Here is a 15,736-nt window from a genome sequence, read left to right on the forward strand (position 1 = left end):
GAGAGAACTCAGCGTACAAAGGCCAAATCACATTAAGTACTGCCAAATAGCTTATTGAATGTAGTGCTAAATTTTTGTACCAGTGTCTGGCCTAGGACATAGTCAGTGCTCAATAAAATGTATTGAATGAACTGAATCCTCACAGTACTCATAAGATCGCCATATTGTTTGATGATGAGGAAGCAGCACATTTGTGCATTGACTAAAGTCAAGATTCAAACTAGTTCATAGAACTCTAATTTTTACTCTGTCTACAGTGCTAGACCTATTTTCAGACCAAATTCTAGCTTATGTCAGAGAAATAAACATTCCTTTTTCATTTTCTCTTTTTTATTTCTTTGTAATTCATCGTTTAAACTCTCTGGGTCTCTGGTGTGCTACCCATGGATTTTCTTATTCAGCATTTCAGGGATGCAGGAAAGGAGTATCTAGTTACAAAGACATCTTGAGAGGCTCCAGGATGCTCCATTTACTCAACCCGAATGTGGTCCAGCTCTATCCAGATCTCATTGTTTGCTCTTTTCCTTTTTGTCCCATCTCCCCTCCCTTCCTGACAGCCTTACATCTCTAGTCCTCAAAGCTAGCCATCTTTTCAGAGATCTTGACTGTAAAGCTTACTGTTATGCATTCACCTCTGCTCCTTGGTCATCCTCTGAGCTGTGACCTTGGACTGGATGGAAATTCAATTGAGACAGAAACAGTGTACAAATTTTCTTTTTATCTGGCATGAGGCATACTTCCAAAGTTTTCCATTTCACTGTAGCTTTTATCAATGCTCTTCTACCCAGCTCCGGGTCTGGAGCTCCTTTTGCAATGCCCTGGCCATTTTACTCTATGTTCTGCTCACACGATTTATGCCCCAATCTTCCACTAACTGGGATCCCAAATAGAGGCAAAATCCTGTGTTTTGATTTTCAAAACTTGGCCCTTTATTTTAGTTGAGCAGGTTTTATGGTCATGTTTCTTCTAGCCATGCCAAGGTTATCTGTTCTTTTCTTTAAGTAAAAGTTCATCCTCTACTAAACAATCAAAATTACCAAGCAGCAGTATTGCTTTTATTCCTAAACCAGCTTCACCAGAGTTCCCACTGAAAAGTAGGAAACCATTTGGCTCCATTTGGAGTTTTTATACCTTGCCTTTATATTTCCTTTCAAGACCTTGCCTTGCAACGATTTGCCAAAGGGCACATTGCCCACTTCTGTGCCCGAATAGCCTTGACTTGTCCCAAAACTTTACAAACAACCCCCACTCTGGGTTGTGCTTTGCCACAAACCATTTTCTACAATGTGGTAGTTTACAGTTTGGGGCACGGCAGATGTTTTCCAGATTGCCAACACTACAGTTTTCAACTCACCCTGTCAGCAGTCTTCTCTGATATTTCATAGCAGACCTGTTGTAAGGCAATTCGTTTTTTAGCCATTTTTTCGAACCAAAATTGAACATTACAGTGAGTTGGATGGTGGCAAGAGGAAGGAAGGAATCGAGCAGTACTTTGGTTAGCTTGAAGTTTTCCAGAAGAGTTTTTTATGCTACAGATATTTCTAAGATGTATTTTAATTTGTTTTCAGCAAGGGAAAGAACAATAATTACTTATAGCTAAGTCATATTCTATGAACATTTTTAACTATGAATTTTTCTCAATGTTTTCCTTTTCTTAATTTTTTTTCTGGCTCCAGAATATATTCTGTCATTTCCCCTGTGTGTCAGCTGTTCTTTAGACATGCCACCACATGAATAGGAAATGCTCACCCTTAGGTGACAGAATTCTGATATGACACCACAATGAATGTTGCTCTTGGCTCTGTTCAAGAAACCAGTGGCACAAGCAAAAAGACTAAGAGGGATTTTTCAGAAGAGGTTGTTTATTAAGATGTTTTTAGGGGCACTAATAAGGAAAAAGACAAGTCAGATGGCTAGCCAGAATGAAAGGTCTTAACACCTAGATTAGTAACTTTAGTTACCATAGTAACTTGACCCCACAGAGTTTAGCTAAGGTATGCTGCCCCTTTGGTAGAAGAACGCAGCCAACCCTCAGCAACCCCGTAAGGAAAAAGCAAAAGAAACAAACATGTCAGCCATACTCTTCCTGTTTCCATATCCTGCCAGTGGCTCCCAGCAGCTAAACCTAACTAGAAGCCAGCAGTCAAGTGCTCACTGATGCTGTCTGTAGTGGTCAGACTCAACATTGAGCCAGAGAGAAGAAGACTGAACAAGCAAATGTGGTGGGCTGAGAGACTCTTGGGAAAATATCACTGACTTTATTATCTTGCATAAGAGACAGACATTTCATAGAGGCCTAAATAAGTATATTGTGTAAGTTTATTAAATTATCAATTCACATTTCAGTTTCAGCTTTTGTGAATTTGTCTCTTTCAAATTTCCTATGTTAGGAAATTCAATGAACCATGTGTCTTTCTGTGACTGGCTTAGTCCCTTAACATCATATTTTCAAGGTTCATCAGGTGGTGCAAATGACAGGACTTATTTCTTGTTGAAAACTGAGTAATATTCCATGGTATGCATATCCCATGGTTTCTTCATCCATCTTATAGCTTCTAAGTATTTATCCAAAAGAATTGGAAACAGAATGTTAAAGACCTATTTTCATGCCCATGTTCATTGAAACATAATTCACAAGGCTCAATGTGGAATCAACCCAAGTAGTCAATGAATGCCAGGACTGAGGAGAACTGTTCAATGGATATGACTTTCAATTTTGCAAGACCAAACCCTGAAGCTCCTTACATAATCATGTAAATGTATGAGATATAAATTATGTGGGGTTTTTTGGTGGCAGTCCTGGGGCTTGAATTCAGGGCCTGGGTACTTTTTGGTACTTAGAGATAAGAGTTTCACAGACTTTTCTGCCAAGGCTGGCTTCAAACTGTGATCCTCAGATCTCAAACTCCTGAGTAAGATTATAGGCATGAGTCAACAGTACCTGGCTTATGATATTTTTTAAAATTTATTATGTTTCTTATGATTTTTTAAATCAGTATCTGTTAGTTGTACAAGTTGGGGGGAGGGGTATTTTGACATTAACATATATGTATACATCTTGATCAGAGTCACCCCCTCTGTCATTCCCTCTCCTCTCCTCTCTTCTTTACAAGAACAATCTCTGGGAGCTTTGTTACCCCCTTTTCCCACAAACCATTTTGGTTGTTTTGTTTTAATGGCAGTATTAGGGCTTGAACTCAGGTCTTTGCACATTGGTTGGCCTTTTTGCTTAAGGCTGGCACTCTAGGGGCTGGGGGTTTAGCCCAGCGGAAGGGCACCCGCCTGGCGCACGCAAGGCTGTGGGTTCGGTTCTCAGCCCTGGTTTTAAAAAAAAAAAAAGGCTAGCACTCTACCACTTGAGCCACACCTCCACTTTTGGCTTTTTGCTGGTGAATTAAAGATAAAAGGCTCTTGGATTTGTCTGTGTAGGCTGGCTTCAAACTGCAGTACTTAGATCCCAGCCTCCTGAGTAGCTATGATCACAGGTGTGAGCCACTAGCTCACACCAGTTCTGTTTCTTATCATTAAATATCTCTCTAATTATTTTTTTAAGATTTGTCTAATTTTAATGAAATCATGTAGATTCCAGTTCCTAAGATTTTTCTTTCAAGTGCTCACAATGGCTTACTTCCCCTAACTTATTAAAACTGAGACATTTTCTGTGGAGAAAAAAAATTGTAGTGCCAGCATGGCCTATTCAACATTTTTTGAAGGAATTCATTTGAGACTAGGCAATAGATATTAGAAATCTACTTCATATTTTCTTCAGCAAGTCAAGAGAATGAATGGCAAGACTTAGCATGCCAACCAAAGGCCTAATTCTACCCTTTCTCCTTGGGCTTTAGTAAATGTGCTTAAATATCATTGGTCCAGCCTAATGTGGGCTACAGACCCACTTATTTTAGTTCTTATATAATAAATGGTGGTGGTTCCTGTTCTCTTTGGTTTCACTTTTTTTCCAGACAAGATCGTAATTTAAACTTGTTTCATTTCCTTGGAATTCTAAGGTTCTGTAAGATTCTTTCCCACCTTTGGCATATTTAATATCAGAGCATTTTCTTGTTTTAACTCAAAGTAATATCCCAGATGATGTTTCACTTTACAAAAGTACCCCTTGAATAAGAAATCATGTTTACCTTCCTTTAAGCCCCGGGGTAAAAAAGAGTATTTTTGCTCCATTATATTTAATTACTAATCAAAGTATTGAATATCATTGTAAAAATAAAATAGGAATGTCAGATGTGAACTGTGATACCAAATTGTTGATTTTTAAAAGGAAACGAATCATGTGATCTGGACTAAATTGTTGGTTTCAAAAATCCCAAGTATTGAACTTGATATAACTAATAGGCACGTTTAACTTTTAAACAGTTATTCTGTATAAGAAAAAGAAACTCTTCCCTATTCTAATTTCAGCCAATTTTCTGTGCAATGCACTGAAGATTTCCTTTCCCCTCTCAAGTGAGTAGTACCACAGTGTCCATTGTGCCCATGTGCCATTCTCATATAGTGTGAGCCTCTGGATCTTAGTGCTCATTGAAAAGAACCTTGGATTTTAAGGAGAATGAGGAAAAACATGTTTATTCACTCTTTTGTGATCATTCTTTATTAGGAATATAACTTTAAAAGCATGGGAGCCGCTTTAAAGGAAGACAGGTTTACATTGAACCCGGGCTTGCTTCTGTCTTGCTTTGCCATGTCCCTTATCCCTCTCAGCCTTAATTTCTCCATGTGTAAAGCTGAGATAAAGTGCTAGGCTCAAACAAGGAACAAAAATGCTTGAGTGTTTAAAAGGGACTTGGCAGGAATTGGTTTTCTAAGGGCTTTTTCATAAGGCTAGTTGTTCTATGAAACATCTTTTCTCAAAAAGATTGTGCCCTTTCTGGCCAAGCACAGGAAAGAGACTTGTTATAAGGAAAGAGACCCAGAATAGGCTTAAATTTGTTTTCTGTCACTTCTAACATGACTTCACATTATCCCACTTCATTATTTCACTTGACAGGAAGACATTATGTCTGTTGTCCTCCTTTGCATATCCTATGTGTAAGCAAAAGGGGCTGAGTTTGTGTGTTTAAAGGATTTAGCTTCTTGAAGTTTCTTCTCCCACAGATCCACAGGGGGATTTGTCCCAGAGCGCCCTTTTACAATAAAAGGCCTTCCATGGATAATCTGATAGGGAATGAATTCAGAATAGAGGCCTTTGTTTGCCAGACAGGTGAGACCTTACCTTCTGTTGTTGCTAAAATTCTAGGCTGAAAAAAATGACTAGCGTTACATTAGTCTTAAATTAGCGTCATTCCTTCTGTAATCATTACACTCATAATGATTTCACAGAAAAATCCAAGAATAACAAGAGATCTATCCCATACTGAGAAATTCTATCACGTTAATAATATATCATCCAACAAGCAGATAGTAATTTTTGATTATCCAAGGTTCTTTCATGAATTTGATCTCATTTGATTCTCCTGTGTGCCACGTAAGATTGAAAGAGTAGGTATTATTCCTATTGAATGAAGGAGGAAATGGAGATCAGAGAGCATTTCTTGCTTGAGGTCTTTTACTAGTTTCAACTCCAGACATGGCAACAGGTATGAGAATAGGCACATTCCATGTCTCCTTGCTTATTGTTTGCAACAATTCTACGAAATAGGTATTATCATTATTCCCTCTTGGTAGACCAGTTTACATGGAGTGGCTAGGTGCTGGCCCATGTTCACATAGATAATGGCAAAGGCAGAATTCAGTGGTTTCTGACTTTAAAATGTATATCACATTGTCTCTAACATAGGGGTATGTGTTTGTATATGTATCCTGATGTTTGTATGCTTATGTGTGTGTTCTTACATAAGTGCTTACATGTGTGTGTGGGTGTTGTGTGTGTGGGTGTGCTTGTATATGCACTTTTGTGTATCTGTGTATACATTTCTATACTTACCTTCGGCCTCAGGGAAGACATTCTTACACATACAATTCTTTCCTATCTAACCCCAGACATGTAAATATAGTCATTACTAGAGAAACATGCCATGATTAGTATGGTCTCCAGAGATGCCTGGGTTAGAAAGTTCTCTACCATGGTGGATATGGTGGGAGTTTAAAGCATCATTGTCTTTCATAGCTTCAATGTTACTCTCTACCTTTCAGACCTACCTCATCATCCATATTCCATACAGGACATCTCCAAGGAGAGCATAGATACAAAGTAGCAAGTGGTCTTCAATTGCTGGCAATGCTGGAACAGTAGCCAAAGCAGGAGGCATGGAGCAAGACTGACTTGGGAAATTGCAGGGTTTAACTTACTAGCTTAACCTTAACCATGGTATCCCTCTAACATTTCACTGTTTAAAAATGAGGAAAAGGGCCAGATGTCCCACAGCTGTAATCCTAGCTACTCAGGAGGCCGAGATCCGAGGATCATGGTTTGAAGCCAGCTGGAACAGATAAATCCAAGAGACTTACTCCAGTTAACCACCAAAAAGCCAGAAATGAAGCTGTGACTCAAGTAGTAGAGCATCAGCCTTGAACAAAAAAGCTCAAGGACAGAGCCTAAGCCTTGAGTTCAAGCCCCAGAACTAGCACCAAGAGAGAGAGGGGTGGGGGAGAAGTATGTTACCTCCTAATCTCAAGTTAAAATTAGGTCATTATGAAAAGCACCTGGTCTCTATAATAAGGATAGCAAACATGACTTTGTGCTAGTAGATTAAATTATATATATATATATATACATATTATATATGTGTATATATGAACACACACACACACACACACACACACACACAGTCAGTCCTGGGGCTTGAACTCAGGGCCTGGATGCTGTCCCTGAGCTCTTTTGCTCAAGGCTTTGAGTCTCTATCACTTTGAGTCACCACATCAGTTTTTTCTAGTGGGTTTTTTTGAGATATGAATTTCACAGACTTTCCTGCCCAGGCTGGCTTTGAACTGTAATACTTGAATCTCAGCTTCCTGAGAAGCTAGGATTACAGCACCCAGCTTCAAATAATTATTATTTTTATTATACTAATAACCAGATTTAACCCCCCCCAATCCCCTGTGAGCTTTAATGTAGAGTACTCCTTCCTAATGTATTCAGAGTCTGTTTTGTGAGAAAAAGGTAAAAATATGACTTATTACAGCTATATTCTAGCAGAAGTGGAAATTCAAGGAAGGTAGATATAAGTAAACATTATTTCCATTTTCATGTACTTAGGAACCCATTCAAAGGAACTGTAACTTTAGGTACTCTATTTAATGGAACTTTGGGGGTCTTTTCATCATTCTGTTCATACTTCCCTTGTAGCATTTAAAACATATTGCAACCATGTTTTCCCTCAATTTCCTTACAAGCTTCTTAAAGGCAGGGAGCATATCATGATTAATTTTTCATTCTCACTACTGCGAATAGTGTTTGGCCCTTAGTAGCTTTTGTTTACTGACTTGCTAAGGGACTTAGAAGGATAACTTAATAGATGCATGCTAATTTTTTGCAAAGTAAATAATCATCTCTAAATTTTGTGCCATCTAAATTTTCACACATTTCAGTTTCCTGAAAATGGCTGATCTTGCTGGTCAGAGAATGTCATCATGTAACCCCTCTAATTACCATCCTATAATTCTTGTGTTTGTTTTACCAGTCGAATGATTTATTAATGATAATACATGTTTTAAAGTGGTGGGCTTTAACAGTCAGACTCAAACCTATAAAAACAAAAGCATACCTCATGCCCTTCTACATGTATTATATTCTTTGCCAAGCAATGGTAAAGTGGGTGGATAAGATTTCAAAAATATACTTCAAAGTGTTAGCACTCATGATTATTAGGTTCATATGAAACCATTTAAGAAGAATTCTGGGGTTTCAAACAAGTGTCAAGTTATACAGAACTTCCGTGCTAGAGGGAATTGTAGACACCATCCAGAATATTCGTTTACTTCTACACATGAGAAGTGTTCAGATCACACAGATCATTGGTGTTTGACCTGATGCTGGCTTCAGGTCCCTTTATTCTCAAGCAAGTGGCTTTTGGGACACTGGACCCAGGATTCTTTAGCCACATTTTATCTGGCCCCATAAATCTACTCCATCCAAAACAAGCACATCATTTGTGGAATGCCATGTTGTGGTGGGTGACTTGGGCCAGCAGCCGATAGAAGAGTCCTGTGGTCTGTATTAAAGGTCTTGGATGTATATAGTCCATTCTCATGGTGTTTAACTTTGAAGGTGTTAGAGAAATAAAGGTCTGCTAATAAAGAGAGGAAATATCAGAGTATCCCACACACATACAAAACCTTCTCAATTTTTAAACATTTGAACTTTAAACTTTTAAACTTCAATAAATTATCTATAGAATTTGTAATAAGCAATGGATTCTTTTTTATCATAGATTTATGTATATTGGGGAAAAGAAGGTTACTTTACACTCGGTAATGTAATATTATGGAGGTTATTTTAACAAGTATAATTCTTGCTATTTTCCTTGTCTGTATTCAGATTCAAAGGATTCCAAGGAGAAAAATAAAATGGAAATTTTGTACATTCTGGTGCCAAGTGTAGCCATTCCCCTGGCTATTGCTTTCCTCTTCTTCTTCATCTGTGTCTGCCGCAATAACCAGAAGTCCTCGTCACCACCAGTCCAGAGGCAACCGAAACATGTCAGAGGCCAAAATGTAGAGATGTCGATGCTGAATGCATATAAACCCAAGGTAAGTGAGAGATGCCAAACTGCAATGACTCTGGGACTTCAGGTTAAAGCGAAACATTATAGCCCTCCCAAACTTAGAAAACAAATTATATCAAATCATGTTTTATACGTACTAGACTTCGTTTTCAACAAATGCAAAGACTAACCACCTATCTCAACCTTTACCTGAGGCAGCATAAACATGTTTTCATAGGGTGTCCTGTCCAGGGGGGCTGGCTGGGGTAGAGGAAGGATCAGGAGCCAGATCATATGCTTGCCTTAAAATTGTTGGCCTAGAAAGTATCCTTAGGAGATCATCTCAGTCAGGCCTGGAGGGATCAGAATGTGAGATTTTATTTTCTTTTTTTTTTCTTAATTTAAAAGGATGGAGTTAAGCCAGGTGCTGGTGGCTCACATCTGTATCCTAGCTACTCAGAAGATTGAGATCTGAGGATCCTGGTTTGAAGCCAACTTGGGCAGGAAAGTCTGTGAGACTATTGTCTCCAATTAATCATCCAAAAGCCAGAAGTGGAGCTCTTACTCAAATGGTAGAGCACTAATCTTGAGCAAAAACTGAGCAAAAACAAAACAGTGTCTAGGCCCTGAATTCAACAGTGTCTAGGCCCTAGGAAAAGAATTGGTGAAATATGGCTTGTTTGTTTTTTAGCTGCAATTAAAAAATTAACCCTTGGTTGGATATAGTCACTCATGTTTAAAATCCCAGCTACTTGGAAGGTAGAGATATGGAAGATTACAGTTTAAGGCCAGCCCAGGAGAAGTTATCAAGATCCCATCTCAAGCAATAGCTGGATATACTGCTATATGCACTTGCCATCTCATCTACACAGAAAGCGTAAACAGGAGGTTCAGCATCTTGATCAGCCCAGGCTAAACACAAGACACTAACTCTCAAATAACTAAGAGAAAAAAAAAAGATAGGACCTGGTTCAAGGCTCAACTGGTAGAGTGCCTTTCTTGTGAACATATGGCCCTGTGTTCAGCCTGAGTGCCATTTAAGAACAAGATCTTTTTCAGGCTTGACTTCAATCCCTTTTGCTTTGTTTTTAATATATTGTAAGAGAAGCGCTGTTGTAGCAGTCTTTGAATGTTGTTTTATGATATCCCACCTGACCTGTCTCTCCAAATCCTACCCCCAACCCACCCCCACCAAATCAACCTGCCTCCTTTTGCTTTTCTTCCACATCTTTCAACATTTGGGTGCTTAAAGTCCTGGCACAGAACCCGGGGTCATGGCCTTACTTTGAATGCAGCTCCCCTACTACATCTTGAGCTGAAGCCCAACAAGGGCTCTCTCTCAGGAAAGCCAGCTGCTTTGTCCCAGGTGTCTCTGCAGAGAGATTCATTTCATTCATTTAGGATTCTTGCTTCCAAAAGCTTGTTCCAATGTAAGAAGACTATATTGATTCAACAAATATCTCTCTTCTCTGTGGGCTAGTCACCAGATTATTCTTATCCGCCTCATAGTAAGATTTTAGGGGGGAAATATAATGTCTTCACACTCAAATTAACTAATCTTCTTGCCTAACAAATGAATACAATAATTGGGAGTATTGACCCTCATTTTATTTGTTTGCTGTTTACGTGTTTAAAAAAATTATTTCAAATATCTTGAAAATAGTTTTGCTATTACGAAGTCCTGTTTTGGTTTGGGGGCTCTTTAAATGCTAAAGAAAAAAATTTTAATCTTCGGTCTCACACGAAACAAATATTCCCTTGCTAAATGTGATTGTTTTTTAACCATAAAACAAAAACCCTTACAGCTTGAAGATATTAGAATTCATTCAGTTGATTAAGAGATAAGTGAGGTTTCCATTTTTTTTTAAATCTTAGTTCTGCCTCGCTGATTTACATGAATTATAGCATTTTATGTATTGTCATTCTCAGACCTTATATTTTATATTGTATTTTATAACATGCAATATGTTATTTAGATTATTATATTACAAAGAAGAAGAAAAGAAGATACTGGAGCCCAGCCTTAATTCCATTTTTTAAATTTTATTTTTATCTTTAAGTAGTTGTACAAAGGAATTCCCATTCAACAAAGTAGTATATGACCACAATGATCAATTGATCGATGTAACCCATGCATCATTCTCCTCCCAACCTCACTCCTTTCTTCAATTTTCTTAATTATGTAGACTATCCACTGCATTTATAACTGTATTTCCCCCCATTAATTCTGTTTTTAATGCAGACCTGTTTTGTAGCACATGTAATCCAACAGGCATGGAGTTTAAAATTAGCACTTTTTTCAAAGGAAGACCTGAGAGCATTCACAGAGAGAAAGCCAGTGTACAGTGACTAATACAAATTGCTAACTAGAAAACAGGAGCTATTGTAACTGTTTTCTCATTTAATTTTTATAGTTATTATGTAAGATCAATATTGTCACTGCTGTACAAGCAGGGTAACTGAGACACCCGACAGCTTGTTATCTTGTTGAAGATCAAAGAACTAAGAACTGGTAGCAATCAAATGTAAATATAGGTTTTTTTCACCTCTAAATAAGGCAATGCTTTCACAAAATAACTCACATAGAAAAGCGGAAAAGGGATCAGGTTAAAAAAAAAAAAAAGCCAGTCTGCTAGAGCACAGTCATCCTCATGGCTTTTGATAAAAACCTTTCACAGGCGTGGTTGACAGTCACAAGCCTGAGGGACACAGCCCTGGCCTTGCCAGGAACTTGTAAAACTTGGCCAGAATAATAACAGTTCCCCATTATCCCAGACCAAAGAGACAAATGTCAAATATCCTAGCCTGATACTTAATGAAACAGATGTCATTGTCGTAGTTTCTGGCTTATTTCTGAGGTGTGTCTCACAAAGCCTCCCAGTGGGAAGATTTCTCTTTCTAGGACATAAAGAACTTAGCTTTAACTGAAGCTCACAAGCCCTTCTGAACCCAGCCTGGAAAAGTAGGAATTGCTCGACTATTTGGCTCCATCGTTTGGAGGGGGTGGGGGTTGAGGGCGGAGGAGAGGAAACAACAAAAACAAATGCTAAGTCTTCCCTGCCCCCTATCCTTCTCTCCTAAGAGATTTGGCTCTGATCAAATTTGAGTTATTCAGTTGTTTGTTTTGGTTCTTACTGAGTGCCTTTCCTGGAAAAAGCACAAAGGACTTTGTAGACCTTAAAGAAAATTCCTAAATGTAAACAGTCAATCTCTAAAACTGCTTTGAAAGGTTACTGCCGCATAAATATTACATGTACCTATAAAATCTAAAAGGAAGGGACACACAGAAGAAAGAAAGGGAAAAGCCTTGAAAACAAACATTCTCCCAGAATGAAATCAAAAGGATGTTTGGAAGTAAAAGGAATGAAGGATGGAAGCTGGCCTCCCCTTGCCTTATTCTTACTTTTCCTTGTCCTATTCAAAACCCCCAGACTCCAGGGTTCTTATTTATCCAAATGAATATGCCCTTCAGAGTTGAAACTATCTGTTTCCATCTTTCTTCACTTGCTGAGCCACTCGCATTCCCCTGAGTGTTTGGATTAAGAAGAAGCTCCTCTGAGAGATTAGAAACTGATACCCTTCCTAGAGGACAATAGGCAAACGGCTGCAGACAGACTGGCTGCAGAGGCCTGGCTTGAGCCCCCTGAGAGGTAGTATATATATGGTGCACTTGAAAAAAAAAAGACTTTTGATAAGGCCCAGAATATGGAACCAGTGGACCAGAGAGGCAGTTTAGCACAGAGCCACAGATAGACAGGAGATGGGGCATTCTCTCTGGCTCTCCCTCAGACTGACTGCTCGGTGATTCTGAGAAGCCATCTAGCCTTTCACCATTCAGTTCTCAGCTGTTCAGAGAAAGAAGTAGACTATATCCATGTAAAAGACTGTGTATTTCCCTTTTATTTTGTTCAGCAAAAAAAAAAAAAGCCAAGCTATTTAATGCTCTAATGAGTACTCCAGTGATGATTAAGGGAAAGTTTTCTACATCCCATTAAGAAAATTTTAGCATTTCACTAGGGTTTTTAATACTGTGAAAATGAACCTTTTCAGAGGAGCCTAGAATCCTAATTTCTCCTCCCTCCTTTGCTTCTCTTTCCCTGCCTCTACCTCTCTAAATCATCTTGACCCTGCAAAACTGAGCATTCTTACATGTGTTGGGGTGAGAGAGAAAGGGTCTGCTATCTGCCCCTTAGGAAGGTAGAAGAAGAAGACTATTTCCTCCGAAGTATAGGGTGAGGTCCAACCTCCCCCTTTACCTAGGTCTAAAGTACCCAGAAAAACTATGGGATGGAGGAGTTTAAGAATCGTGACAAGAGACAGCAGCAGGCCGGGCAGATAGACTGTAACCAGACTTGACCCAGCCCCGTGGTTCTAACCTCTGCAATTCCATGCTGATATGACCAGATTTCAGGATGGTTGGTTTGGGGAGAGCAGGATTGCCTAGCTCTCCATATTTTATTTCTCATTTTACCCTCATATCTTGCCAGTTTCTTTGTTTCTTCCTTTCTGGGTAATTCTCTCATTTTGCCTTTCTAGTCAAGTCATTGCTGAATGTACTGAAACTTGTTCATATTTTTAGAACCACTTCCTCTTTGTCCAAAATACGCTTTCATCTTAAAAGATTCTATTGCGAAGCTGGATGCTGGTGGCCGGATGCTGGATGCTGTACTACTAGCTACTCAAGAGGCTAAGATCTGAATAGTGTGGTTAAAATCCAGCCTGGGCAAGGAAAGGAAGCTTATAAGACTCTTATATCTAATTAACCACTAAAAAGCCAAAAGTGGAGCTTTAGCTCAGGTGGTAGAGCACTAGTCTTGAGCCCAAAAAGCTCAGGGATCTGCCCAGGCCCTGAGTTCAAGCCCAAAACTAGGGGGAAAAAATCTACTACCCATTTTGAATACCCATCCTTACCAAATGTTATCACATTTCATTGTTAATGTTCTCGATTAATTTTCTACTTCTTAAACCTGTTGTGTTCCAAAGCTTCAAAGTTCATAATTGCAATGACATCGGCCTCTTGGAACTCACTGATGATGACATTTAATCCAGTGACCTTTTCCAAGTCTTCAGTCTCTTTCAGTTTTCTAGAGTATTTGGTATTTTCCCCATCTTGAAATTCTATTTCCCTTGGCTTTCTTCCTATCTCTCACATTTCCTTCCCTACATCTTATTGAAATTCCCTGCATGGGAAACATCCTCTCTTGCTGGTTTCATCTTCTGGCATCCATTCAGAGTCCCTACTTTGAATATAAGAATTCCCCAACTTGGAAGAAAACATCTCAAATGACAAGCTTCCTTGCAGCACCCAAGTGTCTGGGCCTAACTTACCTTTTCAGCCACATTTTTCTCTTAGTCTATTTCTAGGAGGCAGTTTGATCATCTTCAAAGAGCTAGGATTTAGAGGTAGAAAGGTAGGATTACAAGTCTTGGCTCCATTGTCTACTGGCATGAGATCTTAAGCAAATAGCTTTCTTAACTCATCTAAACCTTTATTTTCTCACCTGTGAAGACAGGATAAAAATAATACTTAAGAGGGATATTTTTGACACTTTTGAGATAGTATATCTGACACCTCACTCATACTCAATAGCTAGAAATTGCTATTATTTTTGTTCTGGCAATGATCATATATCTTTTAATAAAGCCAAATGCTGGGAATAGAATAATAAGGGGTGAAGAGGAAGCTGTAGGATCCAGCAGCCCATGCAATTAACTGGAGTGGAAACAGAGGCAAGAGAATCTTGGCCAATCTTAGTGTAAGACCTCTTAATCCATAGCCTACTCACACCCTGGATAAAGTCCACCAAGGTAGAGAGGTAGATGGTTGGGATAGCACCTGGTACATTGTCTGAGATTACACCCATCTATAAAAAGCAAGTCTTATAAATGGGCATTATGAATGGACTGGTATGCTTCACTATTATGATAATGCTTCATTAGCTCAAATGGATCACTAAAATAACCTATGAAGTCACTACTAATCGAAGCCTGAAATTTTTTGGAGTAGGGAAAAACCCTCAAGGCCTGGGATTAAGATTTGCCCCATTCCGTAGGTAGTCGGAGGCACAACAAAAACTCAAACTCAGGTCTGCTCAGGTCCAGAGCTCATGAACATCCTCTTTGACTACTGCCTTAATTTCAGGCTGGCTAAAAACAGGAGCCCAAGTTAGAAGGACATGGTGGCCCATCAAAATCACTGGCATCTGCACTGTCTGTTTCCAAGCAGAAGAGAGCCCCTCCCACAGACCTTACACAGAAACTCCATCACAGAATGAGCCCTGGTCACCACTAAACATTCACAAAGAGAAATGAAATGTTTCTAAAGCTAAATCATTTCCAGAGAAGTACAGATGAACGCTGAGCAAATGTGGTAACGTACGGATTAAAACTCCATCTAGCATTGGACTTCATAAGCCAGAAGGATATAGTCTTTGAACAGGTCTATAACTTCCCAAAATAAAATGGCTGTGGCCACTAAAGCATTTAAAATGAAGTCATTTCTGGTTATGGGAATAGTCAGTTGGTTTACCAATCTAACACTGCTTACCTGAAAACCAGTGAAAGGCACAAGAAAAGAACTTGGGTTTTCCAATTAAGCAGATTCATGACAGCCGTCAAATTTATATAGTAAGAAATCTCACATTCACATAGTCTCATGTCCAAACCAGAGAAAGGGGCCATTGGTAGATTTTTTAACTCAGCCAGCAACTAACATAATTGTTAACTTGAGTAAGATCTATCAGAACATTCCTCAACCTTGGACATTCCTCTTGCACCCTAGAGCTCCTCATGCTTTTAAACAAGGAACCTTTTGGGTAGCAAATTGAAACTGCACCTCTTCTCAGAAAAGTGCTCTAACATTGGGATCAGATACACTTGTATTGAATCTTTGCATCATCCTTTATGTTTTTAAGACAACTTACTTCACTAATAAATGCCTTAATATCTAGATCCATAAAAAGGAGAAATTATACCATGTCTCTAAGGATTGTGGGGAGGAGTAAATCAATCTGTGAGCAAGTACTTATATCAGAGAGCAAAGGGAGAACATGGCACAGTCATTAGCAAGACAAGTTTAG

General features: G+C 38.9%; 1 protein-coding gene across 2 annotated transcripts in view; it reads left to right on the forward strand.

Moving 5' to 3' along the window:
* Positions 1-15,736, forward strand: part of Ror1 (receptor tyrosine kinase-like orphan receptor 1) — a 151,169-nt gene that overhangs the window by 126,548 nt on the left and 8,885 nt on the right. For both annotated transcript variants that reach the window (XM_013020553.1, XM_013020554.1), the window contains one exon: positions 8,492-8,703. In XM_013020553.1, the coding sequence (XP_012876007.1) occupies positions 8,492-8,703 (212 nt within the window). The remainder of the gene's footprint in view (positions 1-8,491; positions 8,704-15,736) is intronic.

This window comes from Dipodomys ordii, unplaced genomic scaffold, assembly GCF_000151885.1.
Source record: "Dipodomys ordii isolate 6190 unplaced genomic scaffold, Dord_2.0 Scaffold51, whole genome shotgun sequence".
NCBI classification, from domain to species: Eukaryota; Metazoa; Chordata; class Mammalia; order Rodentia; family Heteromyidae; genus Dipodomys; species Dipodomys ordii.